Source organism: Macroventuria anomochaeta, assembly GCF_010093625.1.
Source record: "Macroventuria anomochaeta strain CBS 525.71 unplaced genomic scaffold BU25scaffold_26, whole genome shotgun sequence".
Classification (NCBI taxonomy): Eukaryota; Fungi; Ascomycota; class Dothideomycetes; order Pleosporales; family Didymellaceae; genus Macroventuria; species Macroventuria anomochaeta.
The window spans coordinates 464112-480206 of NW_022985387.1; the positions used below are offsets into that span (position 1 = coordinate 464112).

A 16095-nucleotide genomic window follows, 5' to 3' on the forward strand; every position below is an offset into this window, starting at 1 on the left:
ATCAATCAATCAATCAAACACTCAAACAAACAATCAGCCAATCAAACACTCAAACAAACACTCAGCCAATCAAACACTCAAACAAACAATCAATCAATCAATCAAACCCCAACCGCCAATACCTAGTCGTTGTGCAAAGAGCGCATTCACAACCACACACCATGTCCTCCCACGAGCAGCTCTCCGCCGCCACCAACGACCGCAAAGCGCGCCTCGCCCAGCTAAAATCCCTAAAGCGCAAACAAGCGCCCTCTGACGACGCGCAAGACTCCTCCATCGAAACCTCCTCCACCACCCTCGCCACAACCGCGCAAGAAGACGAGCCCTCCGCAACCACCACCTACCTCAGCGGGCGAAACTTCGATCCCGCAACGCGCAACGTGAAGCTGGGGTTCGAACACACGCCCATCAGCAACCCCGAAAGCACACTCGAGTACAAGGCGCAGCAACTCGCGCTCCAGACGAAGGCCGAGCAAGAGAAGGAGAAAAGCGATGTGCCGCTGGATTTGTTCAAACTGCAGCCGAAGAAGCCGAACTGGGATCTCAAGCGCGATCTGCAGGAGAAAATGCGAACAGGCGGACTGGAGAGGGAGACGGAGAATAGTATTGCGAGGCTGGTCAGGGAGAGAGTCGAAGCGCAGAAGCGGGAGAGGGAGCGGAAGGCGATAGGAGGGGAGGGGGAGGAGGTGGGTATGGAGGGCGGTGAGCTTGTGGAAGCGATGAACTTGAGGGAGCAGGAGGAGGAGAGGGAACGGGCGAGGGACGAGGAGGATGACGCTGCTGTATGAAACTTCGGCCCGGAGCGACATGCCTGGAAGACACATCACCGCAGAGAGTGGGCGAGAGACAGCTTGAGTAGCAGACTCGCATCGCTAGAATCACGAGAAGGATTGGGATCTGAGTTAGCAGGCCCGTCAATAGCTTGGAGCTGGGCAAAGCGAAAAGGCGCTTGCTAAGAGCCGGGCAGAGCCGAGCAGAGCAGACCTGGAAGCGAAGAGCAGGGAGTCGATACCACGTCTGGATAGTGCAGCATGTAGGGTATCTAAAAGCCAATGACACAGCCGAGTCAAAACCGGGCATACTCAAGACCTAACTCGCTCCATCGCAATACAACCAGTCCCGTGTGCCATTCTACCCAGCATTCATGGCTCGTGTCAGCGCAACGCGCTTGCTGAACGGACTCAAGCTCCTCACCCTGGGCGCAGGAGGAGGCGGTTGTCTCGCAGCCGGTGGCGGTGGGCCGTTTCCCCCATGCCTCTCTACAGGCCCGTCATCGAACCTGTTCCTCCCTCCAGCACGTGGTTCCTCACGTGCGCGTCTCCCGTTCCCAAATCCCCCACCCCTCTCGCGTTGCGGACTCGGCGACCGACGTGCAGCGCGACGTTTCGAGGACAGGCTCGGACTGCAACCCCCTCGCTGTGGCCTCGGTGACCTCGATCTCGATACACTGCGCTTTGACGCTCGATCATCTGCTGTATCCATACGGTCCGCGCTCCTGTCCCTCGACCGGCTGCGTGAAGTCGACATCCGGCGCAAAGCCCGCTTGCCGTGTCTACCGTGACTCGTGCTCCTCTCCCTGCTCTTCCCAACACGCTCGTCGCGCGATCCTCTCTGCCGCCCACGCTGCTCCGGGCTGAACGAGCTCATGCGCCGCCGCGTGTTGCGCTCGCAGTCGCCGCTGTGCCGCGAGTCGAGCGAGGACCGCGAGTCCATGGAAGCCGAGCGCCTGCTGCGCTTCCCCCGCGCATCGTGCTTCTGGCGTCGCGGTGGTGGCGAGCGGGAACGGCTCGCTTTCCCGCTTGTCGAGATCGTGGACACGGAGTCTACGGAGTCTGATCTGCTTCTGCTCCTGCTCCTGCTCCTACTCCGTTTGCGGCCGACTGCTCTGCCTCGCTCGAGCTCCTTCTTCTTCAGGATGTCGTCGGCGACGCCTTTCTTGCGGACGAGGTCGCTGGGGACCTCGGTGGTGAGCTTGGGCTTGAGCTGCGGGTTGAGGAGCTGCTGGGTGCGGGATGGGCGGGACTTGTAGGGGCGTTCCTGCGCCGTGGCTTTACACTCGTAGCTGTAGTGGCCGCGCTGGAGGCACTTCTGGCAGAGCGTGGTGGCTGACGCCTTGGACGGGCCGGTGCCTGGGCGGCGGAACATATCGTGGTGAGTGCGCCTGAAGCTACTCGAGGGTGGCTGTAGCGAGTGGGATGGCAGGTGGGGTGCCCGGAGTGTGAAAGTGATTGCACGTGACCCGTACGCGAGAACGTCCAGAGGTACCAGGCTAGTCGATGGGATCAGAGTCTACCGACTTGTTGTTTTGGAAATGCGTAGTATGAGGTCACACGTGAGCATGTCAAAAGTTACATCGGCCGGATTAATTGATCGGCGCTCTTCTCTGGCGACCCACGCCGGCAACATCACTGCTGCTCTTCACTCACGCTCAGCACCCCGCACAACACCAGCCTGCCCCGCGCTGCGCTGTCTCTGCCCTCGCCGCACCGTCAATCCGCCCGTCGCCTGCTGCGCGCGCCCTGCCGTCTGGCGCCTGCCTGCATATTCCCCGCTACGCGCCCAAGGCCTGCGCATAGCCCTGCTCAATACACAGCACGCAGAACACAGACTTTAGTATACAGCCTCGAATGTCGGCACACCACAATGTCCAACTTTCTGGCCCTGGCTACCGCGACTTTCCTTGAGCATCCCATTTCCTGAAGAGCCCTCTATTCCTCGGCCCACTAATACCTTCTTCCTTTCGATCTACGACCACGCGCGGCGCCACTGCTCGCCGACCTGTCTTTTCTCTGTAACCGAGCATTCACCCGTGCGCAGTCACGCGAGTCGACTGTTGTTCGGACTCGACGACTAGCGCTTACTGCATCAACACACCACCGCGGATATCACCGCGGATATGTCCTCTGCAACACCCACACAGCAGGAGCAGGCCCAGGCAAGGCTCTCGTTTGCAAAGGTGGGCGGACAGCTCACATTGATACGAGCCATGCTGACTGCTACAAGGTCGCCGCATCTGCTCTGAAGCCACTTACACCCTCCCAGAACACCAGCGCTAAGCCGAAAGCGCCTGTTGCGACTCCCAAGATCCTGAGCCAGCCGCAGGTTGCGCGCTCTGTACCCATCTCCGTCGAAGCACCGCAAGTATTGCCGGAGAAGAACGGAGACGTGCTTCTGAACGGAAACGCTGGAAACAACGTAGACCGGACTGGACAATGGACAGACACTGCGCAGGAGTCAGCTGCACCCTCTCCAGACGCAAAGCAAGAGTTGCCCGAGCGGCCACGGTCGATTGCCCTGGTCAAGATATCCGCAGCGGAGGACAGCAGCACTCAGCTGTCGTCGTCTGACGGATCTGGCAAGCCTCCTAGCATTGACGGGAAGAGCGTCGCGTCTGCCACAACGTTCGCACTGGATGAGAAAGAGTCGCTACGACCAGACGACAGCGCCAGTCTGAGAGCTGTCGAAGAGGAAGACGTGACGTCTCCCCCAGATTCCGTCGTGGCAGACTCACGCCAGGGCTCGGACAATGGCGCCGCTCGTGCTTTCCGCGATCAGCTGCACGAAATTGCGGTTATGAATCCTCAGTCACAACGAGGTGTTCCCCCAGGTCGCTTTCCAAGTCTTCCCACTGGTCCGCATATGCTTTATGATCCTAACCAGGCTTTGAATGGCGGCCGGCCTATGTCACAGCCTGTTGGAAACGGCATGCCCTCGATGAGCGGCGTGCCCAATTTGCCTACCGCTCCGGACGAGAAGCTCATTGAAGCGTTGCAGTCTCCACGCGATCGACTGTTTGTTGTTAAGATCGAACAGGACTTTATTGACTTCATCAAAGATTCTCGGTATGTCGCAGCAAATACCCTCTGAGCCTGAGCCTGAGCTGACCTGCAAATAGTGAGAGCGAGTATTCTCTGCCGAATTGTAACACCTTTTACAGGATGCTTGCCCATCGTCTTGCTGACTATTATATGCTTGGGCATGTTGTTGACTCCACCATGACTGGCGTTAAGATCACACGAACACTGTTCTGTAGGATGTAAGTGTCCGCTCACCTTTGACATTCCTAATTCGCTAACTTGCTACCAGCCCACCTCCGCTTTCGCAGATGGTCGATGCGACCAAGGGTGCAGATACACCGCCTGTTGAGCTTCCTGCTCGCAAGATCATGCGTCGTGAAGACGCCAAGTCGGGCACCAACACCACCTCCAACTCACAAAACCCATCCAAGACGACATCCGAGGTGGATGGAAGTGATGGCAGTACCGACGGCAAGGACAAGGCCGCATTGACACGTGAAGAGCGTGAGGCGCGGTACCGAGAGGCCCGTCAGCGTATCTTTGGTGCTGAGAGCGACGAGTCCCCTGCAGCTGAGACTGCTGAATCGGGAGAAGAGAAGGATGTCTCACGATCGAGCTCTGCGTCCGGCAAGAAGAAGAGCAAGAAGCAGCGCAATTACGATGATGACGACTTCCAGGCTAGGTCTCGTTTCAACGTCTACTACCCTCAGCAGTACGCAGTACCCGGGTACACTGCAGAAAATGTCGTATATTACGATGGCTATTCAGCTGCCGTACCGCACGCACAGTACACGGGCGTGAATCCTGGAGCTTCACCGCCCGCAGCCTACAGCAACCCATACCCAGTCATGCCGTCTCCAGACGCTCAGTCTCAGTACGGGTGGAGTGGCCAGCAATATCAACCACAGAATGGAGCGGCCGTGTACCAGAACTATGGGCAGATGCAATCTGGCTATGACCTTTCTGCGGACTTTCAGCGAGGCATGTCTTTCCAAAGTCCTGTGGTGCCTTCCCAGGTCACCCCCAAAATGGCGAACACACCTATGGCGCCGTATCAGGAGTCTTTTCAGCAAGCGCAACACATGCCCTCGAACCAGGGTTGGCCACAGATGAACCAGCAGCCTTCATACCCAATGGGCCAAGTGTCATTTGCGACACCCAGCAGTCGTCCCATGTCCGCGCCTCAGCCCCAGCCTTATGCGTATGGTCAATTCCCACCGAACCCCTACAATGGCCAGCCGAACCGCAATCAACACCCTATACCCGGCAGCTACAACCGCCAGCAATTCAACCCACAGAGCCAGGCTTTCATCCCGGGCGGCCGCAACGTGCCCTTCCAGATGCAATCGAACATGGGTCAGGGCCCACCTCAGATGAACGGCTATGGCGGTTTTCAGATGCAGCAACCATCGATGGCAAATCAGATGCCACGCATTAGTCCTTCAGCTGGCAGTACGCCCTCATTTGGCTCACCTCAGAGCATGCACGGCAACGGCTCAGCAGCCATGAACAGAATCACATCCCAGACCGGCGAACAAGGCTCATCCCGCATCCCCTCTGGCGCCAGTAGTATTGCTAAATACGGTACACCCTCGCACTTACCTGCTAAACCACCTGCACCGCACCAGCCACCAGCCCCTAAGTTCGACCTCTCTTCTCTGAATGGAAGCCGCAGCAACATGGCTCCTGGCTTCGCCAACACCCCTAATTAATGCCCTCACGACCTCATCTCACAACGAACGCATCACTCTTCTGCATTGCGACGGTGCTATCTCCTTCCTCTGTGCACTGCATCATCATTTCCTCGGGTTGGAGTGGGACAGACTGGCTGGGTGGCGATATGGAGTTTAAAAGTACCTAGGTATTCATTTGGTAGAGTCTACTTGTTGGTAATTCAAAATCATCCTACCTTGACGTTCCTTGTCCTGTGCATCTCCATACTACTCACGTCGCTGCTGATATGCATTACATGGCAGCGTAATATCACAAGGGCACACCCTTCTTCTATTACGAAAGAGGCGCGGCACTAGTTCGACGCAGATAGAGTGCTCAGGGCCTATTGACCCAGTGGTACTATGGGAAGGTCTATCAGTGATCTGGAGAAGTGCGCTATGGTTATACGGAATAGCAACAATCGCGTCAGTCAGATAACGATTGAACACCAGCGACCGTCAACCACCATTTGTCTCCTTCGCGGAAGATTTCATCATTACAAAGTATGTTCGCGCTACTTTGGTTCGGTGCGATTCAAGAGACTACACTTCCTTCCTTCGTCCAGCTATGGCATATCAAGGTCGGTGGCTGGCTGGTAGGAATAGCGCTGATGTTTGTTTGGCGTTTCTTATATCTCATCCACCTCATGTTCACGACATTCACCCCAGCATATTGCAATGTTTACAAGACTGGTCTTTGTAGGCCATGAGCTTGGTATGTCAAAGATGTCCGATTCAACGAGTTTATCGGCCATGGGAATGCGTATTCTCTAGACGTAGATCAGATTTGAGGCAAGCAGAATGTTGGTGATAGGTACGGTGTGCAGCTCTCGAACATCAGCTTCAAGAATTGGAAGGGTGTATGTGCGGTGCGTGGGCTTATCAAGTTCAACTGCGCGGCGAAGGTGCCGTGTACAGGTATGAGCGTTAGCGACTTTTCTATCTGGGCCAATGCGGGCTCAAGTATCGAGTACACCAGCGCCAATGCGTATGGGTCGGGTGGATGTCTGAAGGCCGGGAGTGGTGCAGGGTATGTGACTACGACGACGATGATCAAGCCTGCTCCTGCTGGATACAATGCAGCCACCTTGCCCAATAATCACAGGAGTTCTTTGGTATTTACGAGACCAATTGCCATTCCAGTATGGCCTAGTAGCTTCTATCCTGGGACTACGCCGCTCAAGGCTCTGGCTGCATACTGAAGAAAGCCTGGTGGGAGGCCTTCGAAGTACGAACATGTGTGAGATAGAACATTTTGCAAAAATAGTCGATCAGCTTCTAAGAAAAAATGGAGGACTGATGTTTCGCAGTGATGTACAAGGCAGCGTATTGCGGGTGACCATGCTCTTCGCACGCTGATGGCTCGTGGATGTTCCATGGTTTCGATGCTGCAGCCAGTGATAGTTGCTCGAAACCCCTGAACCAGGTGCGTGAATAACTCTGAGGTTAAGTGGCTCTTAACGAGCCAAGAAAGTCAAAACTAAGCAACTGACTGCGATCCCACTACATGAGCAGTACAACAAGCTAAATACCTCCGGAGTCTAGCTATACCCTATGCCTGGGCTCTGGCTTTGGACCCAAAGGTGTGGAAGCTTTAGCTCCGTTCTCAAAGGCACTACCAGGAGCTTAGTTCCGTGTGTCTCAATGGGTTCAGAGAGTGGTTGGTTCGAGTAGCCATGGCTTGGCCACTGTGTTGGATGGAATCTGCTAGACTTTCCTAAGTAGGTACTTTGAGCAAGAAGGTTTGGTCTCAACGGCAGATGGTCAAAAACAATAACCAAGAACAGCCGACTGTAATCAACAGAGACTGAAAACTTTCCCGATTAAGTGTACTTCACACCCCCTGAGCTGGTCTGACGTTCACTAGTCGGGCGCCGTATCCATGGAGTGTCGACTGCAATCAACTGTTGTGCTTCGACTTTCCTAATCCAGTAACACCCATGAGTCTCCCATCTCCCGGCAGTTGCGAATATGTGCCGAAGAAAATTCGCCTTTAAGTGTGCATAAATCGGTCCCGTGCCTCCGATAAAACGGTCAAGCATGCTTGCGGTTCTCGAAACCACGACGTCATCCCGCAGGTCAAAGAAGGTACGAAGAACACCCGAAAAGGCCGTAGAAGAATCTTCAACACCGGCGATCGATTCTCATGACATGGAGCCCCACAGCATTCACCCGCAAACAAGCAAGCACTCGCAAAGCCCGCAATTTCGCACGTGTTCGTCCGTCCTTGTGACGCGGAGGTACACATCATGCCGTTGTTCGTACGAAGCGTTCATAATCGCAGCGTCGTAAGCTCTCGTGCCTGAAGGTAGCGCTCAAAGACCTTGTGACTTGTGGAGTTTCGCGCTCATAATGACAGACTGGACTTGCGCGAAGATGAAACACAGCTGCGATTAAACAAGCCTCGCTGACGCTCAATCTTGCAGTCAAGCAGAGGAATCGACAACATCAGAGGTTCGTGTTCAGAATATGCACAATCAGCGCACTTTTGGTACCGGCCTTCGAACCGCAATCTTCGCACAACAACAAAATCTCCTCACACACCCCACAAAGGGATAAAGGTGACGGATCTGGAGCGTGTGACGTCGGTTCCCTCCCGGCAGAGCCTCATGTGGGCCACCGAACAAGGCCCGCACCAACAGGATTTACACGCTCCGGTGGAGCTTAGCTCTCACAAGCCTTTGACCGCACGGCTTAGCTTGTAGGGCTAACATCAATGCCAGTAAGATGACGTCTACCACCAGCGTTCACCGGGTTTTGATGACCGGTGACACTACGGTGTGATCGTGTAGTGGTTGCGCGAAGGGGAAGCCCCGCCAAAAAATGTGACGGCATTGGGGTACGGAGGATCGCTGCGGAGGTCACGGTGCCATGGAGTAGGAAAGTGTGGGTTTATAGGCTCGTGGAGTCCCCGCGTACTCCAGCTTCACTTCAATTTCCTCTTCTTTAATCAATACCATGGCTGCTACCACTATGAGCGCTGGGGCGCTTGGCGACCGAACGAAGATGCAGGATGAAAGACACTCGAACGAATCCTCGATGAGGGATCTGGAGAAGAAGCCACAGATGCTGTCTGGAGGTGCGAAGCAGATCTTCCGGCCTAGGATTATTGCTATGGCTTGTATTGTCTCCATGGGTGGTTTCAGTACGTATTTCGGCACAAGCTTAGAGGCATTCGACTAACACAATATGAAGTCTTCGGTTACGACACCGGTCAGATCTCTGGTTTCCTGGAGATGCCCGATTTCCTTGCAGAGTTCGCAGATGACCAGGATCCTGAAACTGGATTACCCAAGTTCACTAATGTCAGATCTGGACTCATTGTTGCTCTGCTCTCCATCGGTACACTGGTTGGCGCTCTGATCGCTGCGCCCATCTCTGACAAGTTTGGCCGCAAATACTCAATCGTTTTCTGGAACATCATCTTCTGCGTTGGTGTCATTGTTCAAATCACAACCACCAACGCCTGGTACCAGATTGCCATTGGTCGCTGGGTCGCAGGCCTAGGAGTTGGTGGTCTATCAGTCCTCACGCCTATGTACCAGTCCGAAACTGCTCCACGTTACGTCCGTGGTGCACTCGTCTCGTGTTACCAGCTGTTCATTACGCTCGGTATCTTCACCGCATACTGCATCAACTTCGGTACCGAGGCTGACACCAGCTCACGCTCGTGGAAGCTGCCCATGGGTATTGGCTTCATCTGGTCTGGTCTCATGGTGCTCGGTATCTTCTTCATGCAAGAGTCGCCCCGCTGGGAGTACCGCCAGGGCAAGATTGACAATGCTCGCAAGACCATTGCACTCACGTATGGTGTGAACGAAGACCATGCTGAGGTGCAGCGCGAGATCAGAGAAATTGAGATGAAGATGGAGGCTGAACGTGCTGGTGGAGCTCATCACCCTTGGTACGAGATCTTCACTGGTCCAAGGATGGCATACCGCACGCTGCTTGGTATTACGCTGCAGATGCTTCAGCAGCTCACTGGTGCCAACTACTACTTCTACTACGTAAGTTGACGCCTCCACACAAATAGCAGAGCAAACTCGCTAACATCTTCCAGGGAACAACGATCTTCAGCTCGATCGGTCTCTCCAACTCCTACGTGACCTCCATCATCCTTGGCGCCGTCAACTTTGGCTGCACGTTCCCCGGCCTCTACATTGTCGAGAAGTATGGCCGTCGCCCCGCACTCATCTACGGCGCACTGTGGATGTTTATGTGCTTCCTCGTCTTCGCATCGCTGGGCCACTTTGCGCTTGGACCCGAGGACAACCAATCTCAGGGCGTTGGATATGCCATGATCGTCTTTGCGTGTCTCTTCATCGCTGCGTTCGCGTCGACATGGGGACCTATCGTCTGGGCCGTTGTGGGCGAGATCTACCCCACCAGGTACAGAGCCAAGTGCATGGCGCTCGCAACAGCCAGCAACTGGGTCTGGAACTTCCTGCTCTCCTTCTTCACGCCCTTCATCACCTCTGCCATCGACTACCGCTACGGCTACGTCTTCGCAGGGTGCTGTTTCGCCGGCGCCGTTGTCGTATACTTCTTCCTGTGCGAATCGCAGGGCCGCAGTCTCGAGGAGATCGACACCATGTACATTCTTGGCGTCAAGCCGTGGAAGAGCAAGCACTGGGTTCCTACTGAGGGCGAGGAGCTGCCGAACTTGGATAACACGTATCTTACGCCTGGTGCGAGGGGCATCAATAAGAAGCAGGAGGCAAGAGTGCCGGAGCAGGCGATGATGGAGAGGGTGCCTGAGAGTGAGATGCAGAGCAGTGGTGCCGCGGCCCCGGCCGGGGGGAGAGGAAAGGTAGAGTAAACGTCGTTCAAGTCGTTGACTGGCTTCTAAACACATTGCTGCATCTTGGGCGTTCGAAGCATTGTATGTATTTCCAGTAGTTCACAAGCAATAATGTCGATATCCACAACCATCTACTGATTCCGGATTTATCGCGTTTGCCAAATGGATGTCTCAACAATCAAGCAATGTCAACATATGAATCGATTATTCCTTTCCTGCAGACAGACTTCGACGACGTCCTTGGATGCCGTCAATATCTTCTTCGATACAACTGTTTTCAGAGTATAGCTGACGTGTTCAAGAGCTGTATTTTCTGGTGGACATGTTGTACCGGCTGTATGATAACGATGTAATGCCGACTCCGGTCAATGCTCTTTGCCGAGCTTGAATCGTTTCGAATCGTTGCCTCTTGAGGAAAGACGTCTGAACACCGTTGAACACGGTCAGCAGCCCATGGTTACATCAGCCGACGATTGAACGTTGAGACCAAACTTCATCAACCCTACTCCATGATGTTGACTATGACCATTTTCCAGAATTGAAAATCTCTCTCCCCAGGACATCACCTGTGCACCCTCTTGCAAAGTCCAACATGACTGTCCACCCTCACTCCAAACCCTCGAACACCTCCATGTCCCCTCGCCACCGCACAAAGACCAATATCAAAAGTATCCACCCGTGACATGCGCCAAGCCACCAACATCAACCGTCTGTACACCAGCCTCGTATCGCAATGTCCCGAACCGCGATCGTCCAAAGTCTAAAAATGACACAGGGAGGTGTGACGATCGTTGATCTCGTTGGGTGGAACGGTATCTGTGTGCGTGGTTGGAACTGTGGGTTGAATGACGATCGATCTGTGAAGATGGTGATGTTCGATTGTAACATTGAGGTGGTCTCGACGAAGAGGAGAGGACAATTAGAGAGTGCTTTTCAGTATATCTGCCTACCTAACTGCGCTGGAAGGTCCATGTGTACCATCCTACCAGCCGTTGCTGTTCTGATCTCGCAACAGTGTTGCCTACATAACTAACATGTAAAGAAAATACCTCGCTAGGGAGGTGATGTGTGGGCTGTGGATCGAGAGATAATGAGATGATGGGTGATGTCGAGGTGTGAGGATGTAGAAAGATAGTCGCTGAAAGCAGAACCAACGCCGAGGCGATGCATACGAATGTCGGTGATAATTACAAGTGATAAGGCGGTGTGTGCGTAACACGTCCAATCCAACTCTTTTAGAAGCATACCCGTAGTGACCTAACAGCCTCTATATCCAACGTCTAGTCGAGAAGTAGGTAACAAAAAGGTCGAGTGCAGCGCAACGGAGACGCCTTGGCGAAGTATGTGATGATTACTTGGTAAGTATATAAGCTTCATACCCCTGCCGATGTAGGCTTGCGCGTTGTAGCACAACATTGTCGTACACGGGACGACCCAAGAGCTGAGGTGGGGCCTGCATGCCCTCACCCGACTCGTCCCTGCAGCTGAAGAAAATGCGATACGATGCGATAGATTGTGGGAAATCCAGGACTCCAAAACGCCGCCGTTTGGATATATGGTGTAAATCAGAGAGCCAAAATAAAGGAACTGTACAGAGCGATAGTGATGGCGTGCTTAGAAGTTCTGTGCGATGCCAGAGTTTCCTTGTTGCGGGAAGACCGAGGGGTTCTCGATCCTCGTGTTCCGCCGCGCTGACACGTCCCGAATCACGGGCTGTTGACCAGCGCCATACGGGTCATTGTTACCGTATGGGCCGGTCTGGTAGTAGCCTTGGTTGTCGTAGTACTCGTTGGGGTTGCTCATGCCCATGCCGGGGTAGTCGCCCGAGGTATCGGATCGGTTGGCGGCAGAATAGGACGAGGAGGCATTGGAGGGTCCCCGCTGTACGCCGGCCTGGTTCTGTGTCGAATTGGGCGCAGCACCGCCTATGGCACCGAGCGCACCAAGGCCATCAGAGTCCATAGTTTCGCGACGTCCGTTCATCAGGGGGTCGTTGGAGCCTTCGGAATATGCCCCGCCAGTGGGAGAGTGCGGTGTGTTGTAGCCGCCAGGGTTGCTGTTGCTGTCCGAGTAGGTCATGCCGCTGGTCAGGGTGGTGGAGGCCTTGCGGTTCGAGCTGGTCGCAGTGTTGCCCCATCCTCGGTAGCCGCTCGAGTCTTCGGCCATCTCCGAACCCATGCCAACTGCAGGAAGCGTAGGGTCGTGGTTAGGGTTGAAGCCATACTCCTCGACCTCCTTCCTTCGCTCTTCCTCGTTGTTCTGGCGAGCCTTGCGTTTCCTCCATAGGATGATACCGGCCAAAACTAGCAGTGCAACGACGACGACAGGCACAACGACAGCGATTGCAGTCTTGCCGCCGGTGCTGAGCCCCTTCTGTTCAGCGCCAGGGGTGCCAGCGGGTCCAGCAGTGTTGGTGCTCGAGGAGGATCCATGGGTGGTGGCAGTAGATGCGAGGCCACCAGTGGTTCCAGTCGCAGCGGGGCCCTCACGCGTCACAACAGATGTGACGATGATAGGGGTCGGTGTCTCGCCATTGCGGGTTGCAGAGGGGGTGACGGTGACAATGGAGGTCGCAATCTCAGTAGTCGAGGGTGGTGCAGACGAGGCAGTGACGACTTGGGTTGTCACAGGTGCAGGGGCGCTTGATGGGGCAGGTGCGGCCGAGGATGCTGGGGGTGCCGACGACGGTGCTGGTGCTGCTGATGAAGCTGGAGGAGCAGCAGAGGATGCCGGCGCGGCCGACGAGGCAGGCGGGGCAGCAGACGAGGCTGCTGGTGCCGAGGACGCAGGCGGTGCTGAGCTCACGGGCGGCGCTGATGAGACAGGCGGCGCTGCTGATGAGGGCGTGTTAGGGGCCGCTGAGGACTGCGCAACTGAAGGAGTAGATGGCTCCGGCGCAGCAGACGAGGGCGCTGGTGCGGCCGACGTTGGGGCTGCCGACGGTGTTACAGGCTGGGACGACGCAGCTACAGTGGGGGAGGCAGGAGAGGAGGGAGAGGAAAGAGCTGCCGGCGACTGGGTCGGCGCTGAGGAAGGAGAGACAAGGGAGATGAACGTACTGGCAGCAGTGTTGTTCGTCGACGACATGGTGACAGTTGCGAGGCACGCAGGCCTGGCGAAGACGAGTAATAAGCGACGACAGCAGCTACTCCAAGAGAGCGTGAGAGTGAGGATGTTAGTGTGTCGCGGGTACCGGCAGTGCTGGTTTCTTGGTTCGTCCCAGTGTTCCCTATGCACGCTCGCCGGGTGATGTGCGGGTCCACTGTTGTTCTAACAAGCGGTGGAACAACACGAGTGATGATGTATGGGCCGGGCAGAACCAGTGAAAACTGCAAAAACGGGGATGCGTGCCCTGGGAGGTGAGTGGAGGACAGCGGACGAAAGAGGAGGTGTCGCAGAGCGAAGTGGAGCGCCGCGGGAGGAGAAGGGCGATCCAAGCTCTGTTGATCTCAAGGGCTGCCTTATTTGGCCAAGGCTGAGGTTGCTGAAGCACGGAAGCTCCAATTGTGCCAATGAAGAGCCAGGTTATCGAGGCAGTTTGCGACAAACGTGTTCCAACTGGGAACGAGGAGAGGGCTGCGGTGCTTTTCAGCGCTCTGCGGCCAAGGTGCGCGCTGGCAGCACGGCTATTTTGGCTGGCGGCGGCACCTATCTAGCCAGAAACAAGCGTCGAAAAGCGGAGACGTTGCGCCGAGTAGCAATTAGCTGCCTCTGTTTTGGGGAGGTCGAATGCGCTTATGCGCCGCTTGAGGGAGAGTGGAGCCAGCGCGCAGATGTGGCTGTGTGCAGCGTCTCAAAGAATCGTCCAAAATCTCACCCAGTGACTGGCAGCTCGAGGACGCACACCACATACCAGCCCACAATACAGCCGCGGTAATACAAGATAGATGCAGGTCTGCGCAGGTTGCTCTTGCATCATGCCCACGCCTGTCTTCACTGCTTGTTCTCGAGGCACCCCGGTCTTCGATAGCATCATCCTTTTGCGAGCTGCTTGTTTTCGATACCCCCGAGCGCTGCTGATTGGCCGCTCGGCCACTATAATTAAGCTCTGAAGTCAGAGTGGCCTCGGGACGTTACAGCGCGATCGTGTTTCTGCGCCGCAACTCGTGACTGCTACAGCGAAGACAGTGCACCGAGCAGCGACCATTCGTACAGAATTCGTTTGAACAGGCGATTTTGCAGGCCGCTGCTGCGTCTCCAACGCAGGTTTGGTCAAGTGTTCTCGTGTTCAACATATTGAGCTTTTTCCAACAATCGCCAGGATGATGCCCTGCATGCCCTGCATGCCCAGGTTTCCATCCCGCTTCCACCACTGAGGAGTGTTTTGCCTCTTGCAAAGGAGCGTGAACCACACCCTAGGATCGCTTAGCAATTGATTATAACCATGGGTCTACCGCGAAATAATTTGCTATACATGAGCAGGAATTACCTGGTACGCATACGTCCTCCGCTCTGTCATGCTGAGTGTGCTCCGCACTCGATTGCACCCTTCACGTACCCCTCGCTTAAACCAGCGGCTGCCGCTAATACAGCAGTCATTGAATTCACATGTAAACATTAGCGTACCGTTCTTCTAGCCTACACCTCGAGTCTACACCAGGCCTGGAATCACAGCCTTTCGGTTTCCCACCTTGTCCTTGCCAAACTTCTCCACATACCACCGCTTGCCCTGCAACGCGCGAGGCAGCATTGTGCTGACTTCGTTGATAAGGAACGTTCGGGCTGGCTGGCAATTCAGGCCGCCAATCATCCACCAGCCCGCCCACTCAATCCATTCGCAGAAGTAGTGCGCGTATAAGACATACTTGAACAGCCCGTTCTTTGGGAGCATGTATACCTTGTCCACACCTTCGATGGGTTTGTTCTGCTCGGCTGCGTCTTTGCGCTGCCTACGCTCTGCCGCTCGCCTGATCTCGCGCAGGTCGTCGTCGTGAAACATGTTGCCTAGCAGTCCCCAGCACCAGATGACAAGCCCTAGGAACATCCACCCTGCGCGACCTTGCCAGTCGATGACAGTCGTTGGCCCGTAGCCTGAGAGGTATCCGCCGATCGAGGTGGCGTTGGTGACCTGGAAAGCGAGCATCATCAAGCACACGAGCGGGCTCATGGGCGACATGCTAGGGTTGAGGAACAGCGGCGATATAATGGCGCGGTAGACGTAGTGTGTAACCTGGGAACTGGTCAGCGATTTTCGCGACTGGCCTAGCAGGGTGACTTACGAAGCAGCCGACCATCGTCCAGTTACCCCATGGCAGCTCTTCAATGCCCTGCTTCTTCGGCAGCGTGAAGAATATGTACAGCAGTGTAATGGGTCCTACAGACTCCATCGTCGCCCATCCTATCTTGCCCGGTACATTCCACCATGCCTCTGTAGACGTCTTGCCCTGGGGGTACCAATCAATGACCCATTGGAAAGCTGTGATCTGTAAAATCAATTGTTAGTAAGGTCGCTTCTGTGCGCGTAGATTACGACTCACTAGAGGGAAGAACTGCCAGACATAGCTGATCCACTCCCAGTTCTCACGCGACGGAGGCAGCCAGTTCTCTACCACGGCCATATTGTTGATTCAATGCGCAAGGCAGCAAAGGGATGATAGCAGAAGCCGCGTGCTTCCAGATGTTTACGAACAATTGCATCGCCGAATGGTCCGAATGGTGATGTCACGGCGTGCTACTTAGTGCCAAGTCTGGACGCGTTCGATGTTCCTGCCCATCCGTCTTCAAACTCTCGCTTCTGTTTGATTAACGCACATGCTGCCCCGCCACACATATGCTTATTGTAAAA

General features: G+C 55.2%; 8 protein-coding genes across 8 annotated transcripts; 5 read left to right on the top strand and 3 right to left on the bottom strand.

The window, feature by feature from the left end:
- The first annotated feature begins 80 nt into the window (after positions 1-80).
- Positions 81-959, top strand: BU25DRAFT_121657 (uncharacterized protein). The gene has a single exon (XM_033700436.1). It carries the CDS (start codon positions 162-164, stop codon positions 786-788), a length of 627 nt encoding a protein of 208 aa, XP_033559596.1. The 5' UTR covers positions 81-161; the 3' UTR covers positions 789-959.
- Positions 960-2387, bottom strand: BU25DRAFT_121656 (uncharacterized protein). The gene has a single exon (XM_033700435.1). It carries the CDS (start codon positions 2143-2145, stop codon positions 1132-1134), a length of 1014 nt encoding a protein of 337 aa, XP_033559597.1. The 5' UTR covers positions 2146-2387; the 3' UTR covers positions 960-1131.
- A 52-nt stretch (positions 2388-2439) lies between these two features.
- On the top strand, positions 2440-5702 carry BU25DRAFT_412841 (uncharacterized protein). The gene is made up of 4 exons (XM_033706888.1): positions 2440-2956; positions 3004-3842; positions 3896-4036; positions 4087-5702. Exons 1-4 carry the CDS (start codon positions 2897-2899, stop codon positions 5507-5509), a joined length of 2463 nt encoding a protein of 820 aa, XP_033559598.1. The 5' UTR covers positions 2440-2896; the 3' UTR covers positions 5510-5702.
- Positions 5703-5945: 243 nt separating this feature from the next.
- BU25DRAFT_121673 (uncharacterized protein) lies at positions 5946-6331 on the top strand. Its single transcript, XM_033700437.1, has one exon. The coding sequence runs from the start codon at positions 6016-6018 to the stop codon at positions 6217-6219; it is 204 nt and encodes a 67-aa protein (XP_033559599.1). The 5' UTR covers positions 5946-6015; the 3' UTR covers positions 6220-6331.
- Positions 6332-8548: 2217 nt separating this feature from the next.
- Positions 8549-10328, top strand: BU25DRAFT_346327 (general substrate transporter; the record flags this gene model as incomplete). The annotated part of the gene is made up of 3 exons (XM_033703090.1): positions 8549-8654; positions 8705-9516; positions 9570-10328. 3 exons carry the CDS (start codon positions 8549-8551, stop codon positions 10326-10328), a joined length of 1677 nt encoding a protein of 558 aa, XP_033559600.1.
- A 1411-nt stretch (positions 10329-11739) lies between these two features.
- Positions 11740-13505, bottom strand: BU25DRAFT_121680 (uncharacterized protein). The gene is made up of 2 exons (XM_033700439.1): positions 13370-13505; positions 11740-13144 (listed from the first exon to the last, which is right to left on the bottom strand). Exons 1-2 carry the CDS (start codon positions 13395-13397, stop codon positions 11925-11927), a joined length of 1248 nt encoding a protein of 415 aa, XP_033559601.1. The 5' UTR covers positions 13398-13505; the 3' UTR covers positions 11740-11924.
- Positions 13506-14440, top strand: BU25DRAFT_121679 (uncharacterized protein). Its single transcript, XM_033700438.1, has one exon. The coding sequence runs from the start codon at positions 13615-13617 to the stop codon at positions 14185-14187; it is 573 nt and encodes a 190-aa protein (XP_033559602.1). The 5' UTR covers positions 13506-13614; the 3' UTR covers positions 14188-14440.
- A 263-nt stretch (positions 14441-14703) lies between these two features.
- Positions 14704-16085, bottom strand: BU25DRAFT_412844 (3-oxo-5-alpha-steroid 4-dehydrogenase-like protein). The gene is made up of 3 exons (XM_033706889.1): positions 15788-16085; positions 15530-15733; positions 14704-15480 (listed from the first exon to the last, which is right to left on the bottom strand). The coding sequence occupies exons 1-3, from the start codon at positions 15866-15868 to the stop codon at positions 14902-14904; spliced, it is 864 nt and encodes a 287-aa protein (XP_033559603.1). The 5' UTR covers positions 15869-16085; the 3' UTR covers positions 14704-14901.
- Positions 16086-16095: the final 10 nt, after the last annotated feature.

Coding starts and splice junctions, on each gene's coding strand:
- BU25DRAFT_121657 (XM_033700436.1), top strand. CDS start 162: ATGTCCTCCCACGAGCAGCTCTCCGCCGCCACCAACGACCGCAAAGCG.
- BU25DRAFT_121656 (XM_033700435.1), bottom strand. CDS start 2,145: ATGTTCCGCCGCCCAGGCACCGGCCCGTCCAAGGCGTCAGCCACCACG.
- BU25DRAFT_412841 (XM_033706888.1), top strand. CDS start 2,897: ATGTCCTCTGCAACACCCACACAGCAGGAGCAGGCCCAGGCAAGGCTC. Junction 2,957..3,003: donor CAAGGCTCTCGTTTGCAAAG/GTGGGCGGACAG, acceptor GACTGCTACAAG/GTCGCCGCATCTGCTCTGAA. Junction 3,843..3,895: donor GACTTCATCAAAGATTCTCG/GTATGTCGCAGC, acceptor ACCTGCAAATAG/TGAGAGCGAGTATTCTCTGC.
- BU25DRAFT_121673 (XM_033700437.1), top strand. CDS start 6,016: ATGTTCGCGCTACTTTGGTTCGGTGCGATTCAAGAGACTACACTTCCT.
- BU25DRAFT_121680 (XM_033700439.1), bottom strand. CDS start 13,397: ATGTCGTCGACGAACAACACTGCTGCCA. Junction 13,145..13,369: donor GACGAACAACACTGCTGCCA/GTACGTTCATCT, acceptor CGCCCTCATCAG/CAGCGCCGCCTGTCTCATCA.
- BU25DRAFT_121679 (XM_033700438.1), top strand. CDS start 13,615: ATGGGCCGGGCAGAACCAGTGAAAACTGCAAAAACGGGGATGCGTGCC.
- BU25DRAFT_412844 (XM_033706889.1), bottom strand. CDS start 15,868: ATGGCCGTGGTAGAGAACTGGCTGCCTCCGTCGCGTGAGAACTGGGAG. Junction 15,734..15,787: donor TCTGGCAGTTCTTCCCTCTA/GTGAGTCGTAAT, acceptor TTGATTTTACAG/ATCACAGCTTTCCAATGGGT. Junction 15,481..15,529: donor GGACGATGGTCGGCTGCTTC/GTAAGTCACCCT, acceptor ACCAGTTCCCAG/GTTACACACTACGTCTACCG.